The sequence below is a fragment of the Nicotiana tomentosiformis genome, chromosome 7 (genome assembly GCF_000390325.3).
Source record: "Nicotiana tomentosiformis chromosome 7, ASM39032v3, whole genome shotgun sequence".
Lineage (NCBI taxonomy): Eukaryota > Viridiplantae > Streptophyta > Magnoliopsida > Solanales > Solanaceae > Nicotiana > Nicotiana tomentosiformis.
In genome coordinates, this window is record NC_090818.1 from 35,353,865 (window position 1) to 35,368,665 (window position 14,801).

General features: G+C 37.7%; 2 protein-coding genes across 2 annotated transcripts; both read right to left on the reverse strand.

The window, feature by feature from the left end:
* Positions 1-602: 602 nt before the first annotated feature.
* Positions 603-1,100, reverse strand: LOC138895471 (uncharacterized). The gene has a single exon (XM_070180160.1). It carries the CDS (start codon positions 1,098-1,100, stop codon positions 603-605), a length of 498 nt encoding a protein of 165 aa, XP_070036261.1.
* Positions 1,101-12,138: 11,038 nt separating this feature from the next.
* LOC138895472 (uncharacterized) lies at positions 12,139-14,186 on the reverse strand. Its single transcript, XM_070180161.1, has 3 exons — positions 13,987-14,186; positions 12,519-12,820; positions 12,139-12,410 (listed from the first exon to the last, which is right to left on the reverse strand). The coding sequence occupies exons 1-3, from the start codon at positions 14,184-14,186 to the stop codon at positions 12,139-12,141; spliced, it is 774 nt and encodes a 257-aa protein (XP_070036262.1).
* Between the last annotated feature and the right edge of the window lie 615 nt (positions 14,187-14,801).

Below are 14,801 nucleotides of genomic sequence, written 5' to 3' on the forward strand. Positions count from 1 at the left end.
TAAAATCCAACCATACAATGTAGTTCTCTAGTCACTTTAGATATTGATAAGAGGTTATATTGAAAATAAGGAACATAGAGTATATTTCTTATTTTCCCTGTATCTGTGATCTTACAGTTCCCAACATGTGACACGTTGGTGATTCCTCCATTTGGTAAGTGTATTCTTTTACTGTTTGCTTGACTAACTGCTCTAACTTCAGATAACATGCTCAAGTCTGCTACCATATGATTGGTTGCTCCTGTGTCAATTATCCAGTTTCCCTTTTCTCCACAAGTTAGGAAGGAGTAAACAATATTTTCCATATTAGCTGAGCCATCCACTGACTGATCTTGATTAAGCAGCTTCATGATCTGATTGTATTGTTCATTGGTGAGTTGAGGTGCTTTAGGTAGATCTCATAAGCCAGCTACATCAAGAAATTCACGCCTGCCAACTGCACTAGAACCTGTCATATTTGGGTTAGCATTCTCAGCCTGTACATGGTAAGCTGTGGTCATGTTCCCTTTCCTTTTGTTTTTGAAATCTGTCAGATAGCCTATGATTTTGTAGCAGCCTTCCTTAGTACGTCCCTTCATTTTGCAAAAATCACATTGGAGATTCTAATTCTTCCTTTGCTTCTGATAAGTGCTTCCTTTACCAGCTAGTAAGGCTGTTAGTTCTGTTCCTTCACCTGTCATAGATGAGTTAGTCAACGCTCTTTGACTCTCTCTCTCAATGATCATAGAATAGGCTTTGTTCACTGTTGGTGTAGGATTAGTCATCAAAATTTGACTTCGTGCTTGTTCATAACTCTTATTAAGGCCCATTAAAAACTGCAGTAGCTTCTGCCTCCGCATATGTTCCATAAAATTCCTAGATCTCGGACAAACGCAGGGAGGAGGAACCATACTGTCAAATTCATCCCAAAGGTCCTTGAGTTTTGAAAAATATACAGAAACGCTGTCATTTCCTTGTGTAATTGTTGCAATTCCCTTATGTAACTGAAAAATCCTTGACATATTCACCTTGTCAAACCTCTCTCGTAAATCTGCCCAAACAGCACTGGCATCCTTTCCATACACAATTCCTGTCACCAATTCCTTTGAGACAGAGCTCATTATCCATCCCAACACAATAGCGTTACATCTATCCCATTGATGACCTAAATCATAGCTAAAATCCTCCTTTTTCTATGTTCCGTCGATCAACCCTAGCTTGTTCTTTCCAAGCAATTGAATTTGCATCGCACGACTCCAAATAGAGTAGTTCTCCGATCCGGTCAGTTGAATTGAGATAATCAGCGCACCTGTTGTGTCTGAAGGATGAAGATACAGAGCATGATTGTGATCTAGGACTGTCGTCACCATTTTTGAATCTGCAAATTCCTCAAGCTATGAATTGTATAGATTTGTATAGAATCGTAGCATCTGACTCACAATTGTGGCCTCATCGCTCTGACACCATGTAGAGATTTGCAGAGAAATGAAAATATTAGTCGAGCTCTATTACGAGAGAAACAGAGAAGGTTCTAGAGAGGATTTTGTAAAAATGAATTCTGTCTTCTGAAAGAGTACTGTAGCTCTTACTTATACAATGTGTATCCGCTGGCCACTAATTTACAGTTGTACTCCAACTAACTACAACTAACTACCAGCTAATTACAGTATAACTATCTTCCTGACTTCTTAATTAACATCGTTACTGACCCTTGCTAATTACTAATCTGTCCCTGCGTACATTGTGTCATGTAACCCCTATTTCATCGGTTGGTATTTTTGAAAAGGATAAAACTAGGGTATTACATAGATATCACGTTGCAATGGAATGAATTTTATTACATAACTAGTCATGTATTAGCAAGTAATAGTGCTAAATCAAGTATAGAATCATCCACACGATTCCTCATGCGTCCCTTCAGGAGTTTGTTAGAAGGATATGTTTGCGTTAGACTGCTAAATTTATGTATAATATTGACTTTACACAGCTATTTTGAAAAAAAAAACAAGTTCCCCAATTTAATACGTAGGATTCGCTCGTTCCACTTGGAGAGACGGCATTCTAAGCTGAGAGAATAATACTTGAAATTAATTACATACTCTACGATTCAGTTTTCCCTCGTTAATTTAGCTCATAATTGTTATAGGTCTAGTTAAAATTGCATATAGTATAAGATTAAAATGACAAAGTTGTCTTGTTCTTTTTTTAAAGACGGAGTTACCTAACAAAGGGTAAGACTGAATATTTTACATTTATTTTGAAATAGGTATTTTACAGAGTATCGCAAATATAATGACGACAAATAGGCGGGTTGAAGTTGCTGATAGAAAAAGTATAATCCTGATATTTACCACCATGTGAGGGAAGGAAATAAAAAATGTCTCCAACAACCACCTTATAATTATGCTACCAAACTTTGGTAAGGTTTAATAATTTATGAAATGATTAGTCAGAAATTAAGGGAATTCTGAAAGGCCGCCAATGATAAGGCAGACAACTGATTCCTCATTGTCAACACTTGTTTCTTTTACTACATTTACAATTATGTATCTTGTTGTTCAAGTGTCTAAACCACATTAGTATTCCTTTATTCAACAGAAATGAAAGAAAAAGGAACTCAAACTTTATAGGAGCAGCACTTTTGTTTCATGTTTGCCTGCAAATTTTTAGTGTCACAAAGCATATATCTGGACCCCACTGAAAAGAATGGCTACTTGTCGATATGTTCTTTTATCAAATACTACTGTATTATTCAACAACATATACCTTTTCTCTTTACTCATTTACATGCTTTCGTTCTTTGTTATTAAGGTATACCTTACAGTGCATTCTTTTTATATAATTATAGTAATCGAGCCAACTTGCGTATATCTTGATTAATTTTGCGTAATACCTACTATCTCTCATCAGTAAAACAAGTATCGAATAACTTTATCCAACAAACTTAGACAGATGAGGACAAATCACATACTAGTGTTTTTGGATCCGTAGGGTTTAACAGTGCATTTTCTTTTGGGCATGTAATGGAAATTGACCTGCTTCCCGTTTTAATTGAGAGAATCAAAGAAAAGAGTAAAGGGTAAAAACAAGTGATTTATGCACTCTTTTCCTAAAGCTTTAAAAGTCACATGATGTACAACAGATTTCTTGTGCTTCTTTTTCTTCTACTTTTATGCTTGACGAGTGTCAATAAGCATTTCCATTAAATAAGTTTATCTTTGATCTTGTGTTCATAGAAATGTCGTGGTTAAGAGATCAACTACCTACAGTAAAATGGAAAAAAAAAGGGCATAAATTTTTTAGGGGTTTGTCCATATTTGACTATATATTTACTACATATTATAATACCTAGATCACTATTACAGCAAACAAATATTACTCCGTGTGGTCCACTTTAATTGATTTTTTTGATCATTTTTTGTGGTCCACAATATTTGATTTTTTTCAAATCTCAAGAAAGAATTAACTTTTTTTTTCCCAAAGTTGCCCTTGGAGTAAAGAGCCTAGGAATATTTATTGTATTTTCAATAAACAAATTAAGGTTAATATGGTCAATTATATTGTTAATTAATACTAAAAGATGAATTTTTTAATATGTGTGAAAATAACTTAAAAAATCAATTAATATGGATCGGATGAAATAATAATTAAGCAAATGTAATTTATTATTCTGAGGTTCAAATTTGACAACACACAGTCGCAACGTTTAGTTTCATTGGCAGCTCAAACAACATGACTTCTTTCTAAAGCGTACGACAAAAAAAAATTGGTCTATGTTCGGATTAATCAAGAAAACAAAAATAACTAAATATTCATGTGAATCAAATGTTCCCGAACTTGAGTACATTGGAAAAATTAGGAATTTTACCTTAAAAATAATTTTTGCCGTTTAATCTATTGACCTTGGCCGCTTTCAATTTTGTTTCTTGTTAAAAACAGCCTCTTTTATAGATGTAAACTAAGACTGTTTATCATGGACCCACTGAATTACTTGATTTTTAATTTAACGTCTATGTGACACAACTTAAGCCGAACATTATTAGAAATAACATAACTGAGATCTCACTTTTCACATCACAATTATACGTATGAATCATGCGCTTAGCAATCATAAGCACCAAAATTAAGTCAAAATATTTAACCCAAAAATAGATTTCTCGGTCAAAGTCAATATCAAAAAGAAATCGTGTTACTGATAACCAAAATTCACTTCACTTTCAATAATTTGAATAATAAAGCAAATAATAAAAATAATTGACAAAGAAAGAAAATATGAAACAGATTGATAATTACTCCCAAAATTACAGTTAGAACCTTGTGAATAAAGTAAAGAATGATTGCATAAACTTCAATAAAAAATCTGATGCTATTACAAATGAGGTCTAAGTCCTTATATAGGAGCACACAATTATAACGGTTTCCTTACTTAATTCGGGCTTGTTAATAGCATTAATTGCCTTGATTACCCATTACCATATATAATTATAACGGAAGTATTTATGGCTGAGGATTTCCCGTAACCATAATTATATATCGATTTCCCTTCCTTATTTATGACAGGTTCGTACATCTTCCCTTCTTAACGGTCTTTATCTATTCCGCTCTTGTTTCTCCTTTTACAGCTGTCAGGTTCGATTCTTTTCTCAGTGTAACCCCGAGGGTGTTCCTCTTGTACCTCTTTGCATTTTTTAACTCGTCTAATTAAGAATGCCACTTGTCGCTATATTGATGGTCCACATACCATGCTTTGTCATCTTGGTGATAGTCCACGTGTCATGCCTTTTTTCCACTAATACAGATAGTCCCCCCCACTTTCTGAATATTCTCAACTGAATATTCGAAAAGTAGTAAGTATTTATGGCGGGAATTCCTTGCTGCCGTTTCTCGAGTATCTTAATGCTCCTTTCAGAATCGATGCGACGTACGTCACATCCATTTAATGACCATGCCATGTGGCTTAACTTGATTGGTTCTGCAGCTTTTCAGTGCCTTTTTAGGGTTTTTCTGCGACTGCATCGGTCATGACGTAACAGTTCTATTATGACACTTCATAATGATCAGTTTTGATGACGGTTGTCTCTCCTTATAAATACTTCATCTCACTTGATTGTTATGAAATCCTCTTCCTTCTTCTCTGTATTCATCTCCTTAACCTTCCTTCGTATTCCTCTATCTTTCCTCTATATTTTTTTTGTTAAACATGTCTTCTTCAATACCAGACCCTCGTAAAGTTGTGATCGTCGATGAGCTTGCTCCTTCTACTGCCCCTACTAGGAGTAGGAGAGGTGGTAGACTCCGCAGTCTTGGTTCCTTATCTACTCGCAGTTCTACTTCTCAAAGTAGTTTTGTCAAACTAGTTTCTTCTAGATCTAGAGCCCCTTTAACCCCTAGATCTTCTTCTAAGAGTAAGGATCAGAATGAACCCATGCGTGAGCCTACAATTTCTGAAATTGTTCATCAAGAATTTTCCTTTGCGTCAGATCATGAAGCCATGAAAAATCAAGTTACTTCTATAGCTTCCCTTAACCATGCTTTAGTTCGACGTGAATGTCATTGGAAACCAGATTTCCCAGTTTTAGTTCCTTGTGCCAACCAAAGAATCACTTCTTACCATGCTGGCTTCTCTTTCGTTTATACCTATCCTTTCACTTTAGGATTTAAACCTCTCATTGACCCAATGATCATTGAGTTCTGTCGCTATTTTAATATTTGCCTTGGTCAAATCGATCCCATAATATGGAGGGCAGTTGCTTGCCTTCGTTATTTGTCGGATTTGGTTTCCGCTCCTTTTACCTTCCATCACTTACTTCACCTTTACTCTCCAAAGTTGTTTCGTGAAAGTGTCTTCTCTCTCGTGGCTAGAAGTAAAAGGGATTTACACAGCCCCGAGGATGACTGTGACCGTGGCTGGTACGCCCGATTTGTTGTTGCCTCACCACTGGATTAGTGGGTGAAGAAAATATGCCTTTTCCAGAAAAATGGAACTTTGCACGTAAGTGTTTTTTCCTTTTTTTTTCTTTCTTTGATGTCTTGAGTTCCTTTACATAATCGTATAATTATTTTTTCAGCAACCATGGAAGTCTTCGAAGAAATTCCTGACTTCCGTGCTTGGGTAGAAAAAATGTTAACTGCTGCTCTCATGGGCAAAAGATCTTGAAAATTTCTTTCACAAAAATTTGGTTGAAAAGTGAAGACTCGCGATACCTTTTTATTCTCGTGGTTTCTTTCTCTCTTTACTTGTTCATATATAAATTTTTTATCACCTTTTTTTTATTAGGGTTTGCCATTCGTGGCATCAGTCCCGCATCTATTCCTACAGTAAGGCTTTCTGTAAGTTCTGTACAAGAACGGATTTTGGGTACTTCTTCCTCCAAGAGAAATACTACCGAAGCCTGTGGGTCTGATGATGAAGAGGATGTCGAAGAAGGTTCCTTGGTGAGAAAACTGCATGTCACAATACGCGTGGTTTCAGATGATGAAACCCCTGTTTCTCAAGATCCCCCATCAAGTTCAATTCCCTTCAGACTCGTTGATGAGCCGTAGAGTGTCCCTTTGGCAATTTCTGATGAAGATGCTCGTAACTTAGACAACCCCTATCAAGTCCCATTGAAAGGTTATTCGCCCATGGATTTGAGGGTGAAGAAGGACTCGGGCCTATTTCCGAGGAGTTGCCACTTGCTTCCGTTCCGGTGTTGTTAGTTACACTTTCTGTTAACCCCCTCATTTCCTTGCCTAGAGTTGCCCCAATGGTTGCCACCGCTGCTGTTCCTCGTGTAGAAGCTGAGCCTTCTAGCAGCAGGCGGGGTATGAAAAAGTTTGTGATTGAAGTCCCCGATGGTGGGAATTTGTTGAAAAAATATGGGCAAGTTGATGTGTGGATGAAACTGTTATTAGGACCCGTGGAAAAGAAGAAGTTGGAGGGTCACAGTTCTTTGACTTTGATAAATGACATCATTCATTCTTCTCTTAAGGTATATTTTTACCTATCTTCCTTTCCTTTCTTTTTTCTCATTCATAACTCTTTTCCTTTTGTCTTTTTGTAGATTAATTTGACAGGTACAGAGCTTATGAAAAGGATTTCATGGACTGACCAGCAGGTAATTGAGTTACGCACTGAGGCTAACAACTGGAAAGATCAATTTGAAGGCCTTCAGTTAGAGAAAGACGTTCTTGCCGAGGAGAAAGGAGCTTTGGAGCAACAACTGAGGATGGTCTCTACTGAGTTAGCGATTTTAAAAGCTTCTTCCAATCAAGTTGAGAAGGACAAGGACAGACATCAATCTTCCTTTACTGAACAACATTCCAAGGCTACTGAAGAGATAAGGAGTTTGAAAGAACTCTTTAACCAAAAAGAGATCTACGCGGGTGATCTGGTGCAAATGCTTACCCAAGCTCAAGAAGATTTCTGTGCCTCTACAAATAAGATTCAGTTCCTTGAAAGTTCTCTTACTCCTTTGAAGACAGCTTATGAAGTCTCGGAGGTAGAAAAAGAAGAATTGAAAGCTGCAATTGAGCAGTGGGAGGAGGAATATGAAGCCCTTGAAGATAAGTCATCACTTGACGTTACCTGGGCTTTTTTGAACACTCGCTTCGAGACTTTAACTGAAGCCATCCAGGAAGGTTTTGACCTTAATGCTGAGATTGCGAAATCTAGAGAAATAATTGAACAGACTCATCAGCGTCAAAGCTTCTCCACGCCCGAGGACGAAGGTTCTAAGGGTGACAGAGATGGACTTGCTCCTGGTGAAGCCGGTGTTCAACCCTATTCTCCTCAAGTTGATCCTTCTACCCCAGTAAATGATGCTCATTAGCTCTCTCCTTTCCCGACTTTTGAAAGTGTTTGTTTGTTGGTTTTTGGTTGGAATCTCCTTGTGTTTTTTGGACAATTTTTGGAAGGTTTTACCACCCCTATGTTTTAGAGTAATGATATAAATATTTTTATTGCTTTTGTCGCATATTATGCTTTCCGCTCTTTAAATTTTGAGATTATTCTTGCACTTATATTGCCTTAATAGACTGTGACTTCAATATGCATGGGTTTTCATAAAAGAGGGCCCTTTTATATTAACGACATTGATGAAGATGACGTCTCATCTTCATATTGGTGCAAGGATATGAAACATGAAGTAGATATGAAACAAAAAGTAATTTGTTTTATTTTTTGAACTCTCAAATAAGTAAGTTTGTATATCATTTTCATAACTGTTCGTACAATATTTTTATAATTTCTTTCATTGTAGCAGGTTTATAAATTTGAATGTCTTTCTGCGATTAAACTTATGGCCTTAACCTAGAAGCTCGTGGGAATATCTTGCATCCTTTTTGCGAGTTTGAACGCCTTTGATATGTTTTTTGAAAATCTTCAAGGGTTTCTTTAAGGTTTTGATTCAGGCTGAACTATGCCCTTGGTATACATCTTCCTTCCTTGTGTAATCTTTTATATGTATAGTCTCCCCAGCGTTGGAGCATTGAAGTATGAAATCTCGAACACTAGATCAACTCCTTTCTTTTGGTCCTTTTTCCTGAAAGAAAAATACAAACGGGGCTCGGATGTAATATTTTAGGTGATGACTGCATAACCCTTTTTTTCATCAGAAAAGTTGTAGTTTAGACCGGGAATAATTCAGTATTCTGCGTGTCTTTCGGGTCTAATATCATCATTTATTACAGGCCAGCTTTTTGCCTATCATCTAAAATAGTTAGTAAAATTAAATAAAGAAATAAAATCGAACTTGCGTGATACCTGACAGTGGGTATTATCCTCGTTTAGAAGTAATATTTATTCAAATGGAATGCATTCCAATTTGATGGTAACACCTTGCCGTCCATGGTTTTCAATTCGTACGCTCCTTTTCCAGCAATGCCTCTAACCCTATATGGGCCTTCCCAATTTGGACTCAACTTTCCTGCGTTTGCCATTTTTGTTGACCGGAATACTTTTTTGAGGACGAAGTCCCCAATCATGAAGTACCTCAAATTGGCTTTCCTGTTATAATATCGTTTAATTATCTGCTTTTGAGCCGCCATTCGAATTAGTGTTGCTTCTCTCCTTTCTTCTGTTAAATCCAAATTTACTCATAACTCTTCCTCATTTGTTGCTCCAGTGGTATGCGTGTACCTCATGCTTGGTTCACCTATCTCCACCAGAATCAAAGCTTCTGTTACGTATACAAGTGTCTCACCCGTACTAGTTTTTGTCGTTGTTCGGCAAGCCCATAGTACCCCTGGTAAGTACTTCTGGCCATTTGCCTTTTAATTCTTCCAATCACTTTTTTAAGTTATTGATAATAACCTTATTTATAGACACACCTTGTCCATTGGCCGTTGAATGATAAGGTGCAGAAGTAATTCGTTTAATCTGCCAACTTTGGAAAAATTCGATGGCTTTCGCGCCTATGAATTGTGGGTCATTGTCACAGACAATCTCCTTTGGAACTCCAAATTGACATATAATATTTCTCCAAATGAAATCTGTAACTTCCTTTTCTCGCACCTATTTAAAGGCACCTGCTTCTACCCATTTTGAGAAATAATCCGTTAAAATTAACAAAAATCGTACCTTTCCTTTAGCTTGAGGTAAAGGCCCTATGATATTCATGCCCCATTTCATGAAAGGCCATGTTGATATAACCGAATGCAACAGTTTCGCTGGCTGATGCATGTTATTGGCATATCGTTGACATTTATCACACCTGGCTACGAAGTTTTCTGTTTCTTCTTCCATTTTTGGCCAATAATATCCTGCCCTTAGTAATATATTTACCAACGATCTTCCCCGACATGACTGCCACAATGCTCCTCATGTACTTCTCTCATTACATATTCCGTTTGTGATGGTCCGAGGCACCGTGCTAAAGGTCTCCCAAATATTTTGCGATATAAATTTTCACGAATTAAGCAGTACTGTGCAACTTTCAACCGTGACAATTAGAATTTCTTCTTATCCTCGGGCAAGATACCATACTGCAAAAAGTTCACAAATTCGGTTCTCCAATCCCTAAGTTAAATTATTAAAATTTACCTCACTCTTGGTTTGATCGAGTGGTGAATGAAATAAGTGTACCAAAATATCATTTTTTGCATTTGTTGCACCTGCGACAGACGCAAGATTTGCCAATGCGTCTGCTTCTGCATTTTCCCCCTAGGTATTTATACGGCTTTTTATGTCTGAAATTATCTAAGCAATTCTCGTACCTTTTCGAGGTATTGCTGCATTCGTCTCTCTCTCTCTCTCTCTCTCTCTCTCTCTCTCTCTCTATCTATCTATCTAAGTCCCCTGCATTTGATTAACTACCAGCTACGAGTCACTTTTGATCACAATTTGTTCGATACCAAGTTCTCGTGCTAGTTCCAAGCCTGCAATCACAGCTTTATACTCTGTCTTATTGTTAGTAATTGGATAACATTTTATTGCATGTCTGATGACTTCACCTGAGGGTGGAATTAAAATAATACCCAAACCTGCTCCTTTAACATTCAAGGAACCGTCAGTAAATAGGGTCCAAGTCCCCGGATTAGCTCCGGTAAACACTTGTAGTTCTTTTTCTGCTTCAGGAACTAGGTTCGTGCTAAAATTCTCTACAAAATCTGCCAATACCTGCGATTTTATTGCAGTTTTAGGCTGATATATGATATCATATTCACTGAGTTCTATTGCCCATTTAGATAATCTACCTGATAATTCTTGTTTATGCAATATGTTCCTTAGTGGGAAAGCAGTAATAATAGAAATAGGATGGCACTGAAAGTAAGGTCGTAACTTTCTTGAAGCCATAATTAAAGCTAAAGCAAGGTTTTCTAGATGTGGATACTGTGTCTCAGCATTTAGTAAAGACTTACTAACATAATAAATTGGGGATTGTTTACCTTTGTCTTCACGTACCAATACCGCACTTATTACTACTTGTGACACAACGAGGTAAATGAGCAATCTTTCTCTGTCTTTTGGTTTGGCCAACAGAGGTAGATTCGATAGATACGTCTTTAGGTCCTTCATAGCTTGTTGGCACTTGTCAGTCCATTCAAACTGATTTTGATTTTTCAACACTGAAAAGAATTTAAAACGTTTCTCAGATGACTTTGATATAAATCTTCCTAGAGCTGCTATCTTGCCTATTAATCTCTGTACTTCTTTCTTGCTCGTGAGTATATCTGATATTTGCTCAATAGTTTTGATCTGTGCGGGATTTACTTAAATACCTCTGTTAGAAACAAGAAAACCTAGAAACTTACCTGAAGCCACACCAAAAGCGCACTTTTCCGGGTTTAACTTCATGTTGTACCTGCGGAGAATCTCAAAGGTCTCATACAAATGTTGAAAATGATCCCCCGCCTGTGTTGACTCTACCAACATATCATCTACGTAGACTTCCATAGTTTTTCCCAGGTGTTCTTGAAACATTTTAGTCACCAATCTTTGATATGTGGCTCCAGCATTTTTCAGGCCAAATGGCATGACTTTGTAATAGTAAGTCCCTCTATTTGTGATAAACGAAGTTTTTTCCTCATCTCGAGGGTCCATTTTTATATGGTTATAACCTGAATATGCATCTAAAAAACTTAAAAGCTCGTGACCTATGGTAGAATTAATTAATTGATCTATATGTGATAAAGGAAATGAATCCTTAGGACAAGCCTTATTTAAATCAGTATAGTCTACACAAACTCGCCATTTTTCATTTTTTTTGGAGCCACAACAGTATTAGACAACCTTTCAGGGTACATTACCTCTCGTATTGAACCAATTTTAAAAAGCTTTTGTACCTCATCCTCGATCACTTGATTTTTGAAGGACCCTTGCTTCCTTTTCTTTTGCTTGACTAGTGGGTGTAAAAGATCCACATTCAGCTTATGATTCATCACCTCCGGTGGTATACCTGTCATATCTGAATGGGATCAAGCAAAGCAATCTACATTAGCATGTAAAAATTCAATTAACTTATCTTTCATCTCTAGGCTCAAATTTGCTCCGATGTAAACATTTCTGTCTGGCCAGTGGACAAATAGTATTACGGCTTTGAGCTCCTCGGTGGTTGTTTTAATGTTCTCATTTTCCTCTAGCTCTTGGATCACATCGGGTCTCGAATCGACATCAGTCTGCCCTTGCGTGTTTTCCGTTGAGGTATGAATAACAGTGTCCGTGACTGAATTCTGTAATTACTATTTCGCATCTGCATCATTGGCTATTGTTCTTGCAATCACCACCGAGTTAATACTTCGCGAAGCTTGTTGATCTCCGTGGATTTTCCGGATTCCCCATTGTGAAGGGAATTTGATAACTTGATGCAACGTGGATGGGACAACGTCCTTATCATGAATCCATGGTCTTCCCAAGATTATATTATAGGCCATGTCCGCGTCTATCACCTGGAACTTTGTATTCTTGATGACCCCTTCTGCAAATATGGTAAGTACAACTTCCCCTTTCGTAACTACACTTGAATTATCAAACATAGACAAGGATCATGGTTTTGGTATGACCTTAGCATTAGCTTGCATTTCATTTACTACTCTCAGTAAAATTATGGTCACTGAGCTACCTGGATCAATCAAAACTCGTTTTACATTAGTATCATGTACAAGTAGAGATATTACAAGTGCATCGTTGTGAGAAATCATCAAGCCGTCCACGTATTCATCATCAAATGTTATATTGTCGCCATCCAAGACTTGGCATACTCGCTTTCCATGAGTGACAATAACTTTTGATGTCTTGTTTGCGGCTGTGTATGTTACTCCATTGACCTCATTTCCTCCGATTATGACATTGACTGTTCTCTTTGGTGATGGAGGTTTTGGGGGTTCTTGTCTGTTCTTCATGTATGATTGTCTCCCTTTCTCACTGAACAAATCAGTAAGATAGCCTTACTTCAATAAATGTTCGACCTCTCCTTGCAAAAGTCTACAATCTGTTGTTCTATGTCCATGACCATTATGAAACTCGCACCGAAAATCTGGGTTTCATTTGTTTGGATCTGATATCATTTTTTTTGGCCATCACACCTTATCTCCCATACTTCTTAAAACAACCACAAATTCAGAGGTGCTAATGTTAAAGCTATAATCCCCTATTCTTGCTTGTGTACTAGATCATTGCTTCGGGCATCCCGCTCCATTTTGAACCTGGATGAAGAACTCACATCTTTTTGTCTTGATATTGAATTAAACCATGCATTCTCTTGTTCAGATGGAGAGTCTCATCCCGCGGGTCCCATGTATGGCTTGTACCTATTTTTACCGGACCTCCTTTCTAATTCTGAGCGTCTCGAACCTGGTCTTTCTTCGGCCCTTGGCTGTGTGACCGTATCTTCTTCTTTCCGCAGGTTCGTACTAATCTACTATATCTATTGTACGCATCGTTCCAAGTTGTTGCAGGAAATTCTCGCAAACTTTCTTTCAACCTCCTCGTGGCTTTTGAACTTTTCTCGTTCAAGTTGCTCGCGAATGCCATAGCCTCCCAGTTATCAGGTACTCGAGGCAACATTGTCCTCTCTCGTTGGAATCTATCTACGAATTTCCTGAGCAATTTTGTACTCCCTTGTTTAACCTTGAAGATGTATTCTATCTCTTTTTCAACTTTTTGAGCCCCCAAATGTACTTTTATAAATGAATATGCAAGCTCAGCAAAAGAATCAATAGAATTTTCAGGTAAAAGAGAATACCATGTTAACACTCCTTTTGTGAGTGTTTCGCTAAACTTTTTAACCAAAACTGATTCGATCTCCTACTTGGTTAAATCATTGCCTTTCACACCGGTAGTGAACGTGGTTACGTGATCCTGAGGGTCAGTTGTTCCATCATATTTGGAAATATCAAGCATTTTAAACTTTTTGGAAATTAGTAAAGGTGCTGCACTTGCCTTCCAGGTTTGCTGTGAATACTTGTCAATATACACACCTTTGATCACGGGAGGCACGTCAGGTATTTGCTCTATACGCTCGTTTTGCTCCTTCTGCTGTTTCTGCAAACACTAAACTTTATAAACTAGAATTATTCGTTATATCTGACCCTCCATCACGAGATTCATTGGGAATTTCTCCACTTCCAGAGTTGTCAAGCCCCGAACGCAGGTTCTCCAAAGTTGTTGTATTAACCGGCGGAGCAGTTTGCGCTGTATTGGGTAATCCTCTGACAAAAGCCTTGTCACGACCCAAACCGATGGGCCACGACGAGTGCCCGAGTCCTACCTGTCGAACACCCCTAAGCATGCGTCTAAGATATAAACATGAATTAAGGGTAGGTCATGAATAACATCTGTCAATAAACTGCTGAATCATGTGAATAACATACGTGAGGAAAATATGTCCAAAAGACATATATACATATACACGCGGAATACGGTAGGGTAAGCCGACAAGGCTGCTATAGACAACTATATATCCAAAACTAGAAGCCGATAAGGCCACATACTATCCAACTATACATGACTGTCTACAGACCTCTAATAGAGTGTCCAACTGTATAAAGGATGAGACTGGGCCCCGTCATACCCATATATGCATACAAACATATCGTACCAGAACCCAAAAACATCTCCGGATCAAATGGAGCACACCAACTCTCGCTGAACAAGGATCCTAAGAAAGGGGACCGTCAGCCTGTCTACCTGCACCTGGGGCATCAAACGCAGGCCCCAGGAAATAGGGGCGTCAATACGAATAATATACCGAGTATGTAAGGCATGAAAATTAGTACATACAAGACATAAAAGAACCATGGAGTAAAGAAATCCACCTGTAAGTCTAAATAGCTCTGTGAATCTTGAAACATCTATAATGTCATGCATGTGCGTATAAATATCATATCATGCCTAGGTATGCGTA